At 50.5% G+C, this 19,749-nt stretch overlaps 1 protein-coding gene across 1 annotated transcript; it reads right to left on the bottom strand.

The window, feature by feature from the left end:
* Window positions 1–1,548: 1,548 nt before the first annotated feature.
* Window positions 1,549–7,125, bottom strand: LOC100903502 (nose resistant to fluoxetine protein 6). The gene is made up of 14 exons (XM_018638642.2): window positions 7,003–7,125; window positions 6,503–6,764; window positions 6,285–6,402; window positions 5,952–6,154; window positions 4,049–4,136; window positions 3,820–3,955; window positions 3,520–3,731; window positions 3,348–3,434; window positions 3,175–3,253; window positions 2,681–2,970; window positions 2,473–2,593; window positions 2,191–2,337; window positions 1,910–2,092; window positions 1,549–1,824 (listed from the first exon to the last, which is right to left on the bottom strand). The coding sequence occupies exons 1-14, from the start codon at window positions 7,123–7,125 to the stop codon at window positions 1,549–1,551; spliced, it is 2,325 nt and encodes a 774-aa protein (XP_018494158.2).
* Between the last annotated feature and the right edge of the window lie 12,624 nt (window positions 7,126–19,749).

The raw sequence follows: 19,749 nt of genomic DNA, 5'->3' as shown, positions 1-19,749 counted from the left end.
CAGATCCCGACGGCAGGCTGAGAGCAACTCTGATTCCTCTACACTCCAGTAGTGAAGTGTGGGAAGCTCAATTGAGCAGTTGAATGCGCAACCTCAGGGAAGCGGAATTCCGATGCGGAAGACGTAGACAGTCGACAAGTAGCATGAGAAGCGCGATGCTCTCGACGGTTAAATTGCTACTAATTACCGTCGACGTTTTCAGACGGGATCATCAAATGTGAATCTAGTCGACGATCGATCGAGCCCATAGGATTGAGAAACATTCCCTCATCTCACGGAAGCAGCTTACCGGTACATAATGGGTGTTGCCCTCCTGGGCCCGCTTAAAGAACGTGCAGCCGAAACTCCGCACGGCCCAGTGCAGTCCGCGAGCTCAATGGGGGTCTATGGGAGGGGTTCCGCGGACCCCCAGCAGATTCCGCGGACCCCTGGGGGTCCGGGGACCCCCATTTGCCGACTCCTGCTCTACAATATACAATATTGCACTCCGCGGAAGCGCAGCGCAGGAGTGAATCAAGCCAAGAAGGTCAGCTCACGCAGGGCAAGTCTGTCTCCATGGGTGAGGGTTTTTGGCGGAATGGGTTCTCTGCCCTATGGGCGTTCGGCGCCATGATTTCTTGGCCCCATGAGCGTTCAGCGCTATGATTTGTCGGCCCTATTGACATTCGGACGAGTTTTCGCCCTACGGGCCCTCATATGCGCTCCTGTTTCGTTCAAAGGTGACTGTGACGGGTCTACGACAAAACGGCGCGACCACAACGGCGAAGCCAAAACGGCGCAGCCAATACAGGCGCCGTTCTGGTCGCGCCGTGTGACTCGGGTGAGGCTCATCAGTGGTTCATCCATCGAGCACGATGGATTCTCTCTGTGCCTATGTCTATGAGAGCACCGATGATCCCCGAAATCATTCCTAATAATTTTTTCATCCTTACTGCCACAGCAATGGCGGGGGGAGGGTATCAGCGTTGTCGCTATTGCTTCCTCGTAGTGCGATCCCGACACACCTCACTTTCCAAACGAGAAATAAGGGCCAGCCTCGGGAATTGAACCTGGCACCCCGCCGACGATGGCGGCGTCAACATAGCTCACGGCTGCATGCGTCGCATGCGCTAAGCACTCGGCCACCACGCGGGTGGGGCAGGGGTCCTAGGCAACCTTTTCCGAGTGGCTTCACGGCCGCATGGGGAACGACGCGAGGAAGGCTTCACCGTGAAATGATGTTCCTGAGGAAAACGTACCTCGGCGATCAATCCAGGACGGAAGTATCCGGGAGCCGTAGGCTCGCAGGAGTGGTCAGAGGTACCAAAGGAAGGAACCAACCTCAATTTTTCGACAGAATACATTATCGCTCCGGAGACTTTATTCCGAACAGAGAGTGAAAGTCTGAGATTTATTTTCACACGAGATGACAATGTGACTAGGTACGACGTTCAGTCGCATCGCGTTTCAGAGGAACAGCTCCTTCCGCCGAAAGAATGGGGACGCCGCTAGGTTCGGCGACTCCGGAATTCTCTGCGGAGGCTCAGCTCGATCGATGTCAATCAGGAACTAAAGCTTGTATCGGGTTGTGATTCCAGAATCAAATTGGAATATGCAATCATCCGTGCGCGTCGTGTGAAGCGAAGGTTGGGCGTGGATCTTCATGCCCTTTGAGCTCCCGTAATCAACGGTGGCTAACTCGGTACTCTTCGAAGAGAATGGATTCCCCAAGCTACCCCTGGATCTCAGCAGTCTCTCCAAACCGGAGAAGGGGAGCTCCACTGTCACATAGGCGACGTACGCGAGTATGTGGGATAGGCACCAAATGCCCAGGAAGAAGATGGTCTGAAACGGAGCAGTGACTTTGAGCGGAATCTTCTGGCCCACGGATTATCATGCAATGTCAAGGTCTATCGCCATCAAAACGCACCAAGTAAAAGTGATCCAGCTGCTGTATCTCCCTGGTCGAAGCCACGTAGAGAAGAATGGGCAATGGATGCAGCAGGTATGCAGCGAAACTCAACGAAGAAAAGGGCTGCCAGAAGTTAGCAGACAGAAATGCGGAAATGGTTCCACCTTGACCCGTTTGTGAGACGAGAATGAACCAGCAGACCTGAAGATAATATTCCGACTTCGATCCGATATCTAGGGTCGTCTCCCAGGAGAGAAAATGGAAATTGAAATCTTCGATGTTTTCATAAGGTCTCTCACCGGGAGAGTCCAAAGAACTCGATGGAAGCCGCCATAGAGCGCCACCCAAATGTAGTCGATCGCCCACCCTGCCCTGAAAGGATAGGCCCCGAAAACGGCCGCGAACATACACAGAAAAGACACTGTGTTCCCGAGGAGCAAGATGAACTGGAAGAATGCAAGAAAATTCGAGAGAGAATCAGATGCGGTCAGCTGTAGGTGCTAAAACTTCTTCGATGGCATATAGGAATCTGCTTCCGAATCCGCGGAATTCCTCATCGACTTCGAAGCGATAGTTCTTACGTTGTTGAATTTCGGCATGCATCCTTCGACCAGTAAGTGTCCCAAAATCATGCCCAAGCAGAAGGGAGCTAGATGAGTGCTTGGCATGTAGTAAACGTAGCTGATGAAGTCTATCGCTCTCCTGGAATAATCGGATCAATGTGGAAGGCCCATTCGAGGATACCGGCGAAACTCTAGCATGTCTGCTCTAATCACCCGAAATACTCACTCATACTGTGACGTCATCATGAGCATAGTCGGTGGGTACTGATTGAAATAAATGAGTCCTGAAGCCAGGAAGCAGCCGAAAAGACTAGCGATTGTCATGCCAATGACAGTCAAGCGCGTGTTCCTCCGCAGGAAATGAGCTAGCGGTATACCGATGATGCAAAGTTGAACGTTCAGAGCAATGAACCAGGTGTGAACCATGACATTGTCGTTCCAATGGATGAAATTGTTACAGAAGAGGAAATCCGTCCAGCTCGTTGAATACATGTTTCGGCTTATCGTGGAAAACGTCTGGAAGGTCCAATCATGGAATCTTAATGGAGGAGATCCACTCCGACGCGCCACGCCTCACGGCTCGCTCCATGTCCCGCAGAAAACCACCGAGGCTCAAACCTGAGCCTCAGGTTCTGCTCATTCAAATAGAGATGTCACGAAACAATCCACGATATATCCTAATTAATTTCAATGTGAGGCGCACACGGAGCTTAATCGAACCTCTTTCCATATGGGTCCGTTCCCGAGACTCGGGAGCAATACGCACAATCCATGCAGAAGTAGATAACAAGGATATATCCTGTAAGAAAACTCGTCGCGTTTGAGTGCTGTGGGCAAGCCTCAAACCTTTTTTGAGCTCCCCTCGCCTGTTTCATCCGGATCTTCCGACTCACCGATAGATTCTGTGCCACATCTTCGAGAACCAAGATCTTATTGAGAAAGGTTCATCTTCTCGGTGAGTCCACATGAGCAGAAGTCCCCTAGGATACGAAATATCAATCGATCATTCTCAGAAAAGGGTACTCCATCCAGACCGATGCGATGATGGAGATGATTTAAACCTACGTGATCGCGAAAAAGGAATCCACCGGCAAGGAAAAGTTTTCTACTGCGGTGAAGAGGAAGTTCGCAAATAGCTCTTCCAGTTTTCGGAGACTGCCGAATCTCGCGAAAGAGTCCAGATCGGTGAAAAAATATATGTGGCCGAGAATGATCCACGCGCAAGAAATCACCCTGATCCCATGAAGAATCTTGATATCGCGCTTCGATTCTTTCGTCTGAAAAGAGAGTTCACAAAAACATTCTACGTCTCATAGCAGCTCGAGAAGGGCTCCGAAGAGCGTGAAAACCCGAAAACGCACTTGCCTGAAAAAGTTGTCTCGAATTGGAAATCACGGAGAAGTTAGTGAGCGCTTCGTGCACAAAGGAGTGCCGAGAGAAGGGGAAGAGCTCTGCAACCGTGCAGATGAAAATGAAGAAAGAGAAGGTCGAGATGCACAAGCTGTAAAGAGATCAGTGCCAAGTTTCCCGCCTTCATTCAGATATGGGATCAATTCAAAGCTTGTGTAGGCTGTAGGCCCGAGCATGTACTTACAGCACGAATAGTTGAACTCCGTCGAATTCTTGCGGTTGGTCCTCGTAGCAGTGAATGACTCTGCCTTCCGCGTTTATAGAGGAGAAAACTTCAATGGAGAACAATGGCGTTATGGTGGATGGGGACGAAGCATGTGAATACAGAGGGATCTGAGCCCGGGCGACCCGTGCAATGCCACCAGCTGACGATGAGCTATCCGGACATTTCTCTCGGTGGTGAGTGGTCTTCATAGAATGATATGGCCGTCAGTCGATAGATGGAAGTCCGGGACACCGGGGAAGACGCGGAGTATTCTTTGGGGAAAAGCGTGTAAACTGCAGGGGAACTTCCTCCCGGTTAACTTCCCCAGACCACAGTCCTTCTCGATGGGTTGGAGAGCATGATCGACAGTCGGACCAACTCATCAGAAACTCGGACAAGGCAAGAGAATCGGGTGGTTCGAGATGCTTTTTTTCCGGGTTCCCGGTCTTGTTTGTCCGTGCCGCTCTGATGTTGAATCGAGTCCATGACCATCCTGAGACAGGTTACTCGTGATCTGGAACCTCTTGTGGGAGTCGCCCTCCTATCACATGAACATGATCACTGTCTTGCAAGATTGGATCATCGTAAGCAATCGAGAGCGCGCGTGCCGCTTCTCAGTCGAGACTCTTCCCAATAGGAAGCTCGTATCGGGAAAGCGGGACAGCGGGTGGCGGAGAGCCGGGTGTCGCTTGGAAGAATGCTTTGTCACCCGCAGCAGCTCGAATTGTGAAGTAATAATAGCCGTCCCATCGTTCAGGGCTGTTTATCCGCGACTCTCGGTTGGAAATTTCATTGGTATGAAAAAGCTTGGAGCCATGTCATGATTGTGAAGAATGGTTTTTCAGTCCGTAATCAGCGGTGTTGGCTGACGTTTGAAAAGTTTGGCCCTCCCTGGCAGACCTTGGCGCCGCGTGATTTGATCGAGCCTGCGGAGCGCAAGACTCACGTTGAGGAAGTGTCAGCGATGAACTTCTTTGAATTGAAGTATTTTTTTCTCTCTCATCATTCTCGCTGTTTTCGTCAATAGAAACTCCAGCGAGGAGAAATGCCAGCGAGAAGACTCAAACATAGTTCTGAATAAGCCAGACGGAGTACAATCTTCAATTACTTCTCCCTTCGAAAATGACCTTGGACACATTCGGTAAGCCAGCTCTAGATAAGAACCCATGTATCGATCCGCTTCGTCGATTGGAATTCGCAAACACTGCGTATGTCTTCTACCCATTTTTCCACGGTAAGATATGAAAAATTCGCACGCTGTCCGATTGCAATCTTTTATGGGTTCTGATGACTGAAAGGTTTTTCCATTCATTTGCTACGATTGTAAGTCCTCTGCTGTTGAATGATAGCTCGGGATGTAAATTCTTCACGGCGGAGTTCCGCTGAAATCTTGACACGTCGTGGTAAGAAAACTCGAAATTCGCGGAAAACCCCGATCTTCCTCCGGAATCGCGCAAAACAGCAAAATGGGCTCCGACTTCGCGGCGAGAGCGGCTCCCAATACCGAAAAAGCTTCGCAAGTTCGACCCTCGTGTCGTGGCGAGTCTTGATCCGGCCGTATCTTTGAGGTCGTGACGAATCTCAGGCAATGACTGGGTCTCACCGAGCCCTGCCGAGGTTCGGAACATCTTAGATTCCCAGAGCCTTACTCTTTAATCTGATGGGAGAATGCTCCGAGCTATCCGAAGGAAGCTATACTTATCATCGAGAGCACGAATGACGGATTTCGCAGAAATGACTGAAAACCAGCGGGAGCCGCGCTCACCACGGATTCTGCGGTCGCCGCGGAAAATTCACGTCCCTGATCATAGCCCCTTGGTCCTTGATGTTCCCAAAAATTCTAACAATATGTGTTCCAAAGCTCCCTATGGAGATAGCTTACCGTAGGTGACCATTCTCGTGACATCTTCGTCGGAGCAATGCGAGGGAACGCAAACACCCATTCTGGTTCCGAATTGTTGAATCCAGTAAGCGTTAGTGTAGAACCAGTTGAGAATGGATTCTTCATCGGCGATAACATTAGAAGGCTCGAGAGACGGCCGCGGGAGATTCGGGGCTGTTGTTTTCACGTAACAGTACTTCCCCCTGCTCACAGAGACGAGGCGATAAGTCCGTGTAAGGTTTTCTCTCCCCCGGGAACACTTGTCCGTCGGATCATCCGCGACGCATCGCAGCGTGGATTCCGGGTGCCTCCAAGTCCCAACCGCTCACTCACCTGAAACCACCATCGTCCAGATCCCCGACCGCGATTGACAGACATTGGTCGAAGTTGCCGAAAACAGCCGATGTACCCGAGAATATTCCATTCGGGAGTTTACCCGAAGCGTCCATCACTGACAGGATTGAATCGGGGTGATAATTTCGCTGCTTACCGCGACCGCTTAGCGCTCATGATTGTGGTTCCTGATCCATAGGAAGCTAGACGAGACTCACTATTGATTGCCCATGTCTTCATTGATCTCACGCCAAGAAGCATTTTCAACATCGAGCCCTGACATTCTGGATCAAGCTCACTCTCACTCCCTACCCTCACTAGCCTCGGGAAAACTGGTTTCATCGCCCCTTCGAGAGCACTTCTCATTTTATGTTCTTGATCCGCCCAGATCCCCTTAGCTGATTCCAGCGTCACATTGATCGGCCAGCCGTGCTGATGGAAGGTTATATCTCCGGCTCGAATCATGTTGAAGTACGAAACCTGGAATCAAATACGGAGCAATTTCTAATTCATGAGTTACCTTCGCCGGAAGAGAAGGTTTCCTATTGGCAATCGGACGATATCATAACAGCGAATAAGAGGACAAGCTCGCCGCAGAACCTCGATGAATTTCTTCTGGGCAGCCTCCCATCACGAATCGGGACCAACCACCGGGAGTGTGATGTCAGTAGTTCAGTAGCAACCGAAAGTTCTGGATACTATGAAGAGCGGACATCACCATTTTCTGCCAATCCATGACCGTGACCCACGACTGACCCTCGAGTCGGATGCTGCCGATCTGCATCCGGGGTGCTCGGTCTTCCGTTTCACAGCCGCCATTAGCGGGTTCCGACTCCGTCATCGTTTCTTATGCGACGGCATCAAAGACTAGCTTGCTCGTCTGTCTGGACATGGGAAGCATCCAGAATTTCGTCTGGGGAAAACTATGAGGAGTACGACCGAAGCGGTAGCGTGCAACGGAAGAAAGACTCACGAAATGGAGGAAGCCAGCACAGTGATTGGTCGAATCACACGCGACAGAGGGATACTCAAATTTCCGGAGAAACGGCCGTGACCTGCATCTCTGTCCGCGACAACGGCCGTGGAGCCAACGGGGACAAGGAGCCGATGACGAGAAATATTCGACGCTAACATCGAGTATCTCGATTAAGATGTGCTAGCCTACAGTCGGGTTATATCGATGCGTACCTCGGGAATGAGCGTCGTTTCTCATAAGCCGATCGAGACATTCATTCCAGAACCTGCGAGAAGCGTACATGCGTCCTCTGCCGCGCAGGGAATCCAGGGACTCCCTGAGAGGCGAGGAGAGATTTGAGTTCTCCATATCTGCGATTTTCTCCCACGGGGGAGGCTGTTTTTTGAGGGATGGAGTTCAGAACATGCAGGATCTGGACACTGCCCCCGTGCAACAGCCGGACTAAGCCAGGGCATGATCGGAATCGAGGTATGAACGATAAAAGGTGTCTGACTAGTGTTGAGTCTTTCACTGAGGCTATACTTCTTCAATGGAGCCCTATGATTATGCCACTCGATTACGAAACTTGCTTCGACTCCGAACAAGCTCATAGGGAGCGTCGGCCCCCCATGAATATTTCACAGGTGACCCTTTCACCAAAGCTGCACCGTGATTACTCGTTCGATAAATAATTCACCGATTTCGAAGGAGTGCTGCTTAAGCAGCCCATGCCGATTAAGCTCATAATCGAAGTTCCGACAGCGGGCCCGCTGGAGCGCTCGACTACAACCCAGCTGTTCGGCGAATAGTCTTCGCTCTGGCAGCTGAGAGATCTCCCTCGCTCCATGGGATGATTACGACGAGGTTTTTCTCCCTTTGAAGCTTGTTCCGCACATCAGAATCCTTCCCAGGTTCGGTCGCGAGTGGAGGGCCCCAGTGGAAGATGAACACAGTCGAGACTGAGCCTGCTTTCCCGAGAACCCCTGGTCCGATCATGAGCGGGGTTCCTAGCATTTCGATGATTCAAGTACAAGTGCAGGCCCACTCTGTTTCCTCACGATATTGCTGAGGAAATTCTCATTGTAACGAGACGGGGAGCGGGAAGGAGCAAGCAAGCCTAGCAGCGCGAAACAAACACAGATATGCCTTCACAATTTTGACTTGCACACGTCTGACACCTGTGGCTGTTGACGGTGACTGCTGCCTCCGCCAAGAGTCGCCAGCCATAGCGGCCGGTGCCACCAGAACCGGGAATACTACAAGCGATAGTCGGGAAAATCGAAACGAGACGCCATTCCGCGGGCTGACAACACAACTGAAACAACAATTGTTGCGGCAGCGTTGAAAGTTCCGATTCCTGCGGAAGAATTTCCGATCACGACCTTTCACCTCCAAAATTTGGAGTTCGGTTGAGTCACAACCGCTCGTTTAAACAGTCGGGTGTCGGTGTCGATGGCATTTTTAAGTGTTTTCGGAATCCATCAGCGATCGCGGCATTCCCGTCAGAACGTCAGAGGCTCCCTTCTTCTAGGAAGACTCTATCCCAGGAAGACTCTATCCTATCGACAGCTCAGGATGCTGATCAATTTTCGCATGCTCTCGTGTATTATTGTAGCCAATCTTCCGGAGTCTTGCGGCTCATCAGACTCATTCATGGCGGGCTTTGCAACGACATGCTCCGAGAAATCGATACATGTCATCGACTTGAGCCACTGAACTCGAGAAATATTCTCAAGCGCCGTTCGTGATTCTATGCCGCTCATCCATCTTCCGCATTTTCCACAACTAATCAGTTGTACTGAAGGATGAATGTGAAGCTTGATTTTTGCTGTTCGGAAAAGCTACCGTGGCATGCTTATCCGCGCGAAGAGGCGTGCGAATTCACGGACCTCTCAGCTAACACGGCGCGCGGCGTCCGGCTCATAGAATAAATGACTTTTTTACTCCGAGAAAGAGGAGCCAGTTCCAAGTATCCCGTAAGAATCTTTTCGCGCGCCTGACACGCACGGGGTGGACAAAGTTTCTTTGTTGAACATCGCGGCAGAAAAGCGTCTTGTCAAGAAAAAGCACCCGGGTCCCCTAGTCTCGTGAGCATGGAGCTCCCAATCCAAGGCTGCGCCCGTGAAACTCATTTCCGAATCGAACATACTCATATATGAGTGCTTGTTCCGGTTCCGCACACTCAGACCCCACGCCTCGAAACGCGGCGGGAATCGACAAGCCTAATTTGAGGACGCGAAGAGGGAGAAACATAGTCCCGTATCAATCGTGATTTTCGCGCGAACTGTCTCGGACTGGGACCAAAGAGAGCTCACATTTGCGACGCCGCGCGTTGCATGGTCCTGCCATTCAGTCCAGGAACAGATCCAGGGGCTCTAAGCGAGACTCATGACCGTAATTTCCGGATCCGCGTGTTCTTGACGACTATGCATCGAACATGTCTGAAAAATACTCTCTGGGGCTCGGTAGCCTAGCCAGAGATAGTTTCAAGCTGGAGGGGATCCATAGCGAAATCCTCCGCTTTCTGTTCCCGGTACACCACTCTTTCAATCGCCGTAATCAGTGAAGTGGGTGCGACATAAATAATTCGGAACATATGTAGGTCCTACAGGCTCTCGAGCCGCTCCGGAATGCTGATATTGTGGCAGTCTGTCGCGGAGAAACTCGACGAAGCCCGATGTACGGGTTTCCACTTCGATGTGTATAACGGCTAGAATTTCATCTTGTCATTCACTGTCAGTGCCGGGGACCCGATTGAGGAACGTCAAAATTAGCTCTACGATTCGTCAGACGAGGAATCGAATCAAGGCTCCAGCAACACTTGTTTAATATATGTTGTGATCAGAACACCGCTACCCTAGTTTCGCAGTGCGTGACGATTTGAGTTGTTCACGTGAAAGATGCCCGCAGCTTTGCGAATCTTCGTGATCCTCATTCACACATTGATCAAAACCATCGATGAGTCTCGCAAGGGGCTAGAATGAGCTCGGCATGCGTATCAATTATATCCGATAATACACCACTATAAGAGGAGCCGCCGCGCCGGCGAGCCTATGTATACCCAAACGAGAATGATCTGCGTCTGGATCAGTGCTGCGGCGGAGGGCAAGACAGTCCAGGCCCAGAAAAAGAGAGGAGCGGTCCATCATCTTGAGTTCTACCTTGTGTCTCTTGAGCTTGAGGTAGGAGTTTGGACGTGTCGACTATGGAGAGGGTTCTCTCGTCGACGGAACTCACATCAGATGAACTTTTCGCTTTGACGATGCTCCAGAGAGAGGAGCTCGGAAAAAAAGATTTTCAATCATCACATCGAACTCACAGCTTGGTCGTGACCGGCAACTAGCCATGGTAAGAAGAGGAGGGGATAGAGCATTCCTCTCGGGATGACGAGCCTTGCGAAGAACTGAACAGACATGTGTTAAGCACCAACTAATTCATCTATTGAGTTGAAACCGAGCTGAATTTCCAGGAAGACAATAATAGCCGCATGATCACTACTCTCACCCGAACCCTCGCGTAGCTCCGAGCAGAGAGGGTAAGGGGGCGACAGAAGACTCGTGGCCTTCCGTGGCCAGACCGGGAAGATTCCGTGTTTCACCAACTTATCTGACCACCGATTTGGTCACTCTTCCGGAGATGAAAAGCTGCGAATTCAAGATAAGAAACTCGGCATCTGGCTAGAATCGCATTCGGAGTCAAGAGATTCAGAGAGAGCCCTCTTTGATCCTGGGGCGGTTTCGACGGTAATGGTCCCGATTTCTTCTAAACTTTCAAGGGCCCGCACCCGGAGTTTACACTGATCGACGAGACAGATGGGGAGCCCCCGCATGTTCTGAAGACTGCCGCTGACACTCACGATTCGGATGAGCGACTTGAGCGATATGCGAAGTTCACGCGGCCTGGTAATCGCAGCTCTGTCCCTGGATCTACTATTGGGTGCTCCAGGGGTCATGATTTGACTACCGGAATCGTATCCCCCCGAATCGCATCTTCCCGAACGGATTCTCCCTCAATTCAGGCGCGACGTTTGCTCCCTTCAGACTGAGCGGGGCTTCTATCGAATCTAGCAGTTGTTCATCATGTACGTGTCAGATGAAAACGAGCTCTCTTTGCTGTCAACTCTCTGTTGTCAAAAGCTCCCATCACCAGTCGACTACGATCTGTTAAATCTCACGGAGAAATGAATGCACGAGAAATTACTTCGACGAGGGGGAAACCCTTGTTTCTTGTCAACAACAATTTGTACGAGGCCGAGAAAAAACACCGGGACAAGCTGTACTGTCGGTGTATCAGAAAGCGCGAGGAGGGATGCTCTGCGAGAGTGATCATCTCTAGAGTTCCCGAGCTCAACGTGGAATGGCAAAACGGAGTGCACACACACGAACCTGATCACAGCAGTTTCCAGAAGCGGTCCACGCACTCGAAGATGAAAAAGGCCGTACTGGAACGTCCGGAGAAGGGAGTGATGGAGGTGTACAAAGGTTCACTGGTTTCGACTGTCCCAGATTTGCAGAGCAGGTTTATTTATAGAAGGAGATGCTGAGCTGCCTTCCCGTATTCCAGATAGTCAACTCAACTCAAGTCTCAGATTCTTAATTGTCGCAAATATTTACATAGCAGGCTTGACGATGCCGAGATTGCGACGTGCGAATCCGGATGGGTGTAGTGCCCATGATCCAAGAACGCTCGGTGCTCGCAGTCGGAAAGTTCAGACCCGTTTCGTGAGAATGGAGCTCGTTCATCTACCTTGTGTGTGACATTCAATTGGTGAGCTCGGCTGTCAGCATCTGCGCAAGATATGTATACCCGCCAAGAAAATGGAGGGAAATCCGGCTTCGATGAAGATCCGATTCGTATTCGAGATGTGGACAATTATTGCTTGCTTTTTGAATCTCACAATATCGACGGGCAGTCTCTATTAGAGGGCCAGCCTCCAACAAACGGGCATCTTCTTGGGGATCCAGAAAATAGACGGGCAGTCTCTAATAGACAGGCAGTCTCAAATAAACGGACACCTTCAGGTGGATCGAAAAATGAACGGGCATGCCCGTCTATTAGAATATATACGGTCAGCATCGACGGACCCTGGGCCGAGACTCTGGATGATCGAAAGTTTTTACTCTTCGACGACGGATCGCATTCTTGGTTTTAGCACGACTGAAATGATTAGTGTGCTGTGCGATGCGCCCATCGTATATGTATATGGACGGAACTTTCAGAGTTGTGCTATCCCCATTCCTCCGGCTGTACTCATTGCACGCTTCTTACAAACGGAAGATGATCCCGTTAGCTTACTTTCTTCTTCCCGATAAGCGTACAGAAACCTGTTGCCGAATGTTTCAGCTCTCGCGAAGTCACGCTGCTACGCTTGGCAGAAGCTTCCAGCCGGCCACATTACGAGCCATCGAGACGACGTTTCCCACTTCGGTCACTAAAGGTTGCTACTTTCACTTCTCGCAAAGCTTGTGGCGCAAAGCGCAGAATCTTGCTCTAAGCAACAACTACGATGAGCCTGTAGACAAGAAAGTGATCAAATCCTGTGCCGCTCTCGGTCTTGTTCCGCTGGAGCGGGTTTATCACGCGTGGAATCACTTCCGAAACTATACCACGAGAACCACCAATCATATTGAGGGCTGGCATCAGGGGCTGAACCGTGTCAAAGGAAAAAGCTACGTTAACATATTTGAGATGGTCAAACACCAGCAGGATCAGGAGGCCCAGTCCGGAGCTCAAATGCTACTTCTCCGGAACGGGCATAAGCCCGAGCCGATGAGCAAGAAATATCGAACTCTTCACGAGCGGCTTGCACGCTTCGTCGACGAGTTCGAACCGAATGAGAAAAAGTTGCGGGAGTACGTGTTCGCCGTCGGCTACAATCTCTTTTCCTAGAACGATTCCCTCGTGAACCTCACACAACGTATAGTACTATAATATGATCGCTCGATATAATAAAAAAGGGCTCCCGGAAACATGGTGCCAAGGTCTGGCGTCCATACTCGAGTCCCAGCTCACCTGTCAGTCAGAGCACGTCAATTCTCCCAGAATCATAGAAGCTTCGGTCAGCCCGAAGCGAGCCAGCGCCAGGCTCAAACTGGGAGAAGATTCATTCGGGGAGGTACGATTCGGGTAGTCGGGAAAGTACCGCTCCAGGAGTCTGCTAGGATCGATAGATTCGTCGAGGCCTGATGACCGATTCGGAAACTGGGATTGGCTGCTTCGCAGACCAATCTCCGAAGACGAGTGGTCACAAGCGTCTATCCGAAGCCACTCAATGCAGGACTAGGATCCGCCAGACCAACAGTCTCATGCCGGCACGTCTGCCCGAGCAGGACTTCGTAGAATGTTTCGCGTTGGGCATTCCGCACCCCTTAACTGCGTGATTTCTTCAAATACATAGGGCTTGTAGGTTGAGGTCGACGAGGAATGTCATAATTCAAAATGAACACTCAGGAACCGATGCACCGCCAACCCTCAAGGAGATACCAGAAATTGTCCAACTGGCTCGATTTATTGTGCATTCGCCGATGTAAGATGCCATGTAGGTGAAATTATCCCGGGGAACTCGCTGACATCCGTTGTCTTGGAGCCCGTGCTCGATTCGATGTATGGCGGAGAACACGCAGTGGATCAGGTCTACCGCCAACGAGGGTCGACCGCGCCTCTCGTCTTCTAGGCCTCGACTGTCTTGCCCGCCACTGCAGCACGGATTCAGATGCAGATAGGTTCCGCTCGGACGTATACATAGACTCGCCGACGCGACGGCGCGGCAATCCTTCGGAAACTCAAGTCAGCCATTACTCGTTGTCGGACCATGCTGTTCGTGCATGTACATACATGGAGCTCGTTCCCATCGAGCTTACAAATCGGGATATCCGGCGAGATAATGCTGTTCCTGATCCTGATGGAGTCCTTATCCCCTGAACAGGATTTCCGGCCGCCCCAGAAGAATCTGAGAACCCCAGTCCAAGGAATATTCGCCGTCTCGAGCTCAGAATCATCGGAGCCGGGGCCTCAATGTGCTCCCGGGCAAGCGTCTCGAATATTGGCCCCCCTGCGCGCTCTATGGTGTCCACCATCTCTTCTTGGACAGTGATAACTCCGGCAGAGTCATCAACCCTTTATCGATCCGATCCGACGGCTCCTCGACGTGCTGATCGACGCTGCCTCCGCACGGATCCGTCACTGACTCGACTGCCTCCTCTTCCAGAGAGGAAGGCTTGGGACCATCAGGGATCCGATCTGAGCAACTGATACACCGCTTGCATAGAGGAAAGGGGCTGCCAAAGCTATGTGTGAGTTTAGCGCAAGCATATGCGCAGTGATATCCACTTTTTGTGAACGCTTCCACTGTCGCGATGGTGCATCTCGGAGTCGAGACAGTTCGACGTCATGCGCTGTCTTCGTCAGAAGTCGTGCAATTTTCAGCGCCCATCAGGCGACTACAGAATACCGCCAGTGGGCGGTCATCACCCGTTCATACAGTAAATCGGTTCGAAAACCAAACGAAACTGTCCTGGCTGATTCAAACTCCCCCTCGAAGAGCTGGATGGACAGCCCGTCCCTCAGGGAATCATTCCAGAGTCAGGTCCAAGTGGACACAAGATTCACACGGAGGATGCGCTGAACGGTGGATGCGACTCTCGGCTTTTGAGGTTGCGAGTTTCTCGAGACTAGTCTCCTCCAGGAACAGGGTCTCTCCCGTCGGAGCTGGGAGGTTTCAACTTAACGGTCAAGACGAAAAGTACACTACAAAGCGAAACGGCCAAGCCACTTGCTCCTTTCAAAGTCGATTCCGGGATATCTCCGCGATCAACGACTCGAATATGCCCGATCTTCTCCTGGTATCGAAGGAATTCTCAAATATTTTCGCTGTTAGTGATATCATGGTGAACGTTTGACTCGCTCGTGCGCTTTGCAGTCGAGGAACGGATTCCGCCGAGGAACAGATATTGAACGGAGAAGGCTTGCCCGTCGCTGTCCTCCCTGACTCCACGGTTTTCAGTGGCGCAACAGGAAGTCAGCTATCCATCGGGTCTCGAGAAGCGAAAGTTGGCGCTTGGAAGGGAAGGAAGACTGCAGAAAGAAGCCACATAAAAATTTGAAAAGTCACATTTGAAACTTCGTCAAAATTAGACACTACCATCGCGTGTTTTGCATCCCGATCGCGATTTGGAGTCCCTGAAATATGATTGACATGGCTGCGATCATGAATGGAAAAATGCGCACTGAGAACCTGTTTTCTCAAAAGCCTGGGGAGAATCGTAGAAATATGATTTCGGCAGCCGTGGGGGGCTGAATAATTTTTTGTCAAAAACACACTACTATCGATCGACTTCGATCGTTTCGCGCTCGACTTCACGCCCCATTCCAAATTTCTCATCACTCGAATTCAGATGATCGCTCGGAATGATCGAACAGCCCAGGTCGCAAAGTTCCTCAATCTGCCTGAGAAGCCAAGACACGGAAATGCTGTGGTTCGATTCGGAATCCAGATCTCCGTCAAGCCTTCCGCCAAGCTCCGGTCAAAAGTCTGACATCGGGGTTATCCCCGTAAAAGTCTATCGGGAGGAAAGAAGTCGCGGTGGATATGTCTTATCGGAGCCTCGCCGAATATATCATAGACTCATTACTTGAGCCAGGGAGTCTTCAACCGCACACCGCATGTCCGGGCAAGGTGTAAGGCTCCGACTATCATATTCCTGGATTCTTGGACTCCGACGATTGACGCTCAGCCACTATCAAATGATCAGATCCATAGACAGGGTGTCGCTAGTCGACTAACAGTTACTCTTTACTTCCCCGAATTCGACTTAATTTCCAGCGAATCGCGATCTCTGCTCAGCTCTCTCTGAAATCCAGACCTTAGAGGTCGAATGAGATGGTCACTATCACTGCCTTTTCCTACGTAGTAGATCCTCGAGCTCGCTCGCAGATATGTGAGGCGGAGGCGGTCGGGCACCGCCTGATGCCCCATAACGCCATTTTATGAATGAACCCAATTATTCCGCGTGGCTCTTTGGATCATCCGTTTGAAAGTAATAGCATCATGTGCCACGAGGGCCGCAGGTTTCGCGGTCAAGGTCGCTGATTCCTGCTCCTCGGAAACTATTCAGGAAGACATGCGAATGAGTATCCAGTGCCATAATCTCCCGAAGGATGTCAAGGCGCAATGAACAGAAAAAATGAATAAACTGGAACGGTGAAATTGAACGGTTCCGAATTCCGGCAGTGAACGAAATCTTCTGGTCTCGGAATCCAGGCTGCTCAACTGTTCGAATGCCCCGTTCACACGACACGGATTGGTGAATGTGGATCGAATGAGAGGGCAGAATGTCTTTCGTTTCGAAATATCTTATGATGTTGATTCCTTATCAGTTCAACAGATATCTTCGTTTCAGATCGGTCCGATCAAGCAATAAAAAGACTTCTATATTCATTCGTGGGTTGCGTCGTTTCATATTCCCATGTCGGGTCTCGCAAATATCGACAAATACCTAGCTGGATATTGTCCGTCATTCGTTACATCGTCAAAAACTCCGACATCAGCTTGTCGGATCCTCATTATTCTTCGGCCCTTCGTCATTTCTCATCGGAAACATATTTCTGCGAATCCTCAGCAAGACGAATAGGGAATGCACGGAGCGCGTCATCTTGATCATAGCGCCAAGAGGGGCCTAGACGTGCACCGGGCCTCGACCTCGACCTCAACCAGGAGGCTTCCGTGACCTCAGCCCGCCCAGAATAACTCGAATGATCTGTCGATACGGACTACTACCCTCCACACATCAATGCTTCTTGTCTCAGAGAGACTGCGAGCTTGTGATTATGGCTGTGTATTGTGCAGACTGCATATTCTTTATTCGTCCTGCATCTTTCGCTGAATTCCGAGTTCCCGTGCATACTCATATAATTTTGGTCATATGGGCTCCCAAAAATGACTCGTCTGTCTCAGATCGAGAGTACCGATATCAACTTCTCATCACGAGCGGGGACAAAATCTGTCGAGAATTAGAGAACGCTCCCAATGAAGCAGTTCCAGATGATTTTGGGATGCATCACGGGACTTCCTCCGCTGCGACTGCCGGAGTTGGTGCGGGACGCGCTTGGGATGTCGCCTGTCGCCAAAGATTCTAGGGAGCTCGGTCATTGAGGTTGCGACTTATCGTCGAATATTCGCTTTCGCACGAGCCGAAACTCTCGAAAAAACTGAAGCAATCGTGATCCATTTGAGTACCGTAAATATTCTCGTAGACGGGTGCGCCCGTCTATTCTTCGTCCCTCCAAGACCTGCCCATCTATCTCTCCCCTCCCCCAAGAAAAGAATCGTGGCCGGTTCATAGAACTGGCTTACAGCATTCGATCAATCAAGAAAGTACCCAGAGCCTAGAGCATACCGTATGCATACTCTTCGTGACCCGAGTGGAAATCATGATCATATCTATGATTATGATTCAAATCACAGATCGGATTTTTGTGACTATGATTATGATTTTCCACAACCCTGCTCGAGTCGCTCACCTCGTACCCTCGAAAAAGCCAGTTTATCAGAGACTGCCCGTCTGATACTCTCGTACTCCGAAAGGTGTCCGTCGTATGGGAATGCCCGTCTATTCGAATATTTACGGTATGTCATCACAGTCGGAATGCCTGCCATCCGGCGCAGATCGGAAATCGGCTCACAATGTGCTGCTGGTGAACATGCACCTCATGAACAAAAACGATGAAATGACATACCACTCGCATAACGGCAGGAGCGCAATCGATCTTGTGTTCGTACCAGAAGACTCAATCCAAACCAGAAATCATGCCCACAGTAGAAAGAAAACACCACGGATTCAACCTGAACATTTAGATAGCAGAGCCTGACGCTCGGGCGCGAGGAAAGCGTCTGAAGCCACCGATTAGGAAAATCAACGCTGGTACCCTTGAAGATCATCTCGCAAATATCTCACAGTAAACGAGCCCGAACCCGGACAAATCATGTAAACAGCTCACCGAACTTGTCACGAAAGCAGCCCGGAGGAAAACGAGCCACGTCAAGAAGACCTAACCGTGGTTCGACAGAGAGTGTCGTTGCCTGAAACATATGGCGCTAGCGAGTATCGGGACGGACGAATACAGAGACAACAGGAGCGCGTTCAAAGCCCCACTCAAGGTGAAGCGAATGGAGTACGAACTCGAACAATTCGTAGTGAAAGTGGAGCGAAGCTAAAGTGAACCTTGGCTGCTACTTCCAGAGATCCTCAAAGATCATGGGATACTGGTCCCGCTCGTCACACGACTTTTCAATGAAATATTCGACTCTGGCAGCATCCCCGAAGTATGGCGCACATCCATAGTCGAACCATTGTACAAAGGAGAAATAGCGCAGGGAGGGGCAAGCGACTACAGGTGCATCAATCTCACCTCGCACTTACACACGGCTTTCACCAGCACCCTGGCGAATCGAGTTCCTCTTGAATGCATTCCGCAGATCTCAGAAAATCAGCATGGTTTCTTACCGCACCGATCCTGCGAGGAGGCGATTCAGGCTCTGATGACCTTTATTGACAACAACGACAAACCGAAAACCGCAATCTTCTTTGATTTTAAAACCGCCTTCGACAACGTGAATAGAGGGAACCTCATTCGAGTAGCACGGGAAGAGTTCCAACTCGAGGGAAAACTCTTGAACATCCTCTCATCCTTGCTGAAACCAAACACGCTCCTCATAGATAACGGAGCGGACCTGAGCGAGCCGATCCCGCAGCATAAAGGAATTCTCCAGGGCGAAACTATATCTTCTGTTATTTGGTATTATGCATATAAAATGTCTACTCCAAAAACTGGAACGTAGAAAAGTTCTCGCAAAAATGTTTGCGGACGATCTTGTGATCGCGGCGGAAGACGTTGACGAGCTGCAAGCCGCCCTTACAGCCCTCTCGATCTGGTGTGAGGAAAACGCGATGATTGTGAACGTGGAGAAAACAAAAGCTCTAAAGTTCAGGAAATCAGGAGCACTTGGGAAACGTAAATTGTACATAGACAAGAAACCCATCGAGTTTGTTACAAGTTTCAAGTACCTCGGAATCACTATGCAGCCGGCCTTGGGATTTGGCGAACACGTTGAACAACCACTTGCTCGCACCGCGACCGCAACGCTGTGTTTTGGAGATATGAAGAAGATATCGATGACACTTGTGAAGAGAGTCTTCGACATGAAAATTATGCCAGCCATCAGATACGGATTGACAAGCATAGCACCCAGGATGGCGAAGACGACAATGATTAATCTCGACCGATGCAAGACATTGTCTCTTTAGTCGGTCCTGGGACTCAGCCGGCATACCTCGAACACCTTCGTCTTGGCACTGACGAAAGAGAAGACCTTGTGCGAGAACCTGGCGCAGCTGGGATACAAGTTTGATAAAGACGCCTGGGAGGAGTACGCGAAAAATCTCGAGTACAAACGTTCCCGATACCACAGTCAAGACTACGAAGCAGGCCCGGCGCACAGTGTGGCCAAACCCG

This window comes from Galendromus occidentalis, unplaced genomic scaffold (genome assembly GCF_000255335.2).
Source record: "Galendromus occidentalis unplaced genomic scaffold, Mocc_1.1 scf7180000077121, whole genome shotgun sequence".
Lineage (NCBI taxonomy): Eukaryota > Metazoa > Arthropoda > Arachnida > Mesostigmata > Phytoseiidae > Galendromus > Galendromus occidentalis.
Note: the sequence above shows the minus strand (reverse complement) of the source record. Positions and strands in the feature narration are given on the sequence as shown.

What these genes read in the sequence shown, in the direction of transcription:
- LOC100903502 (XM_018638642.2), bottom strand. Translation starts at nt 7,125, where the DNA reads ATGACGGAGTCGGAACCCGCTAATGGCGGCTGTGAAACGGAAGACCGA. An exon ending in GAAGACATGGGCAATCAATA is followed by an intron (nt 6,403 to 6,502) that starts GTGAGTCTCGTC and finishes CAATCCTGTCAG; the next exon opens with TGATGGACGCTTCGGGTAAA. An exon ending in ATGTGGCACAGAATCTATCG is followed by an intron (nt 3,254 to 3,347) that starts GTGAGTCGGAAG and finishes GTTTTCTTACAG; the next exon opens with GATATATCCTTGTTATCTAC.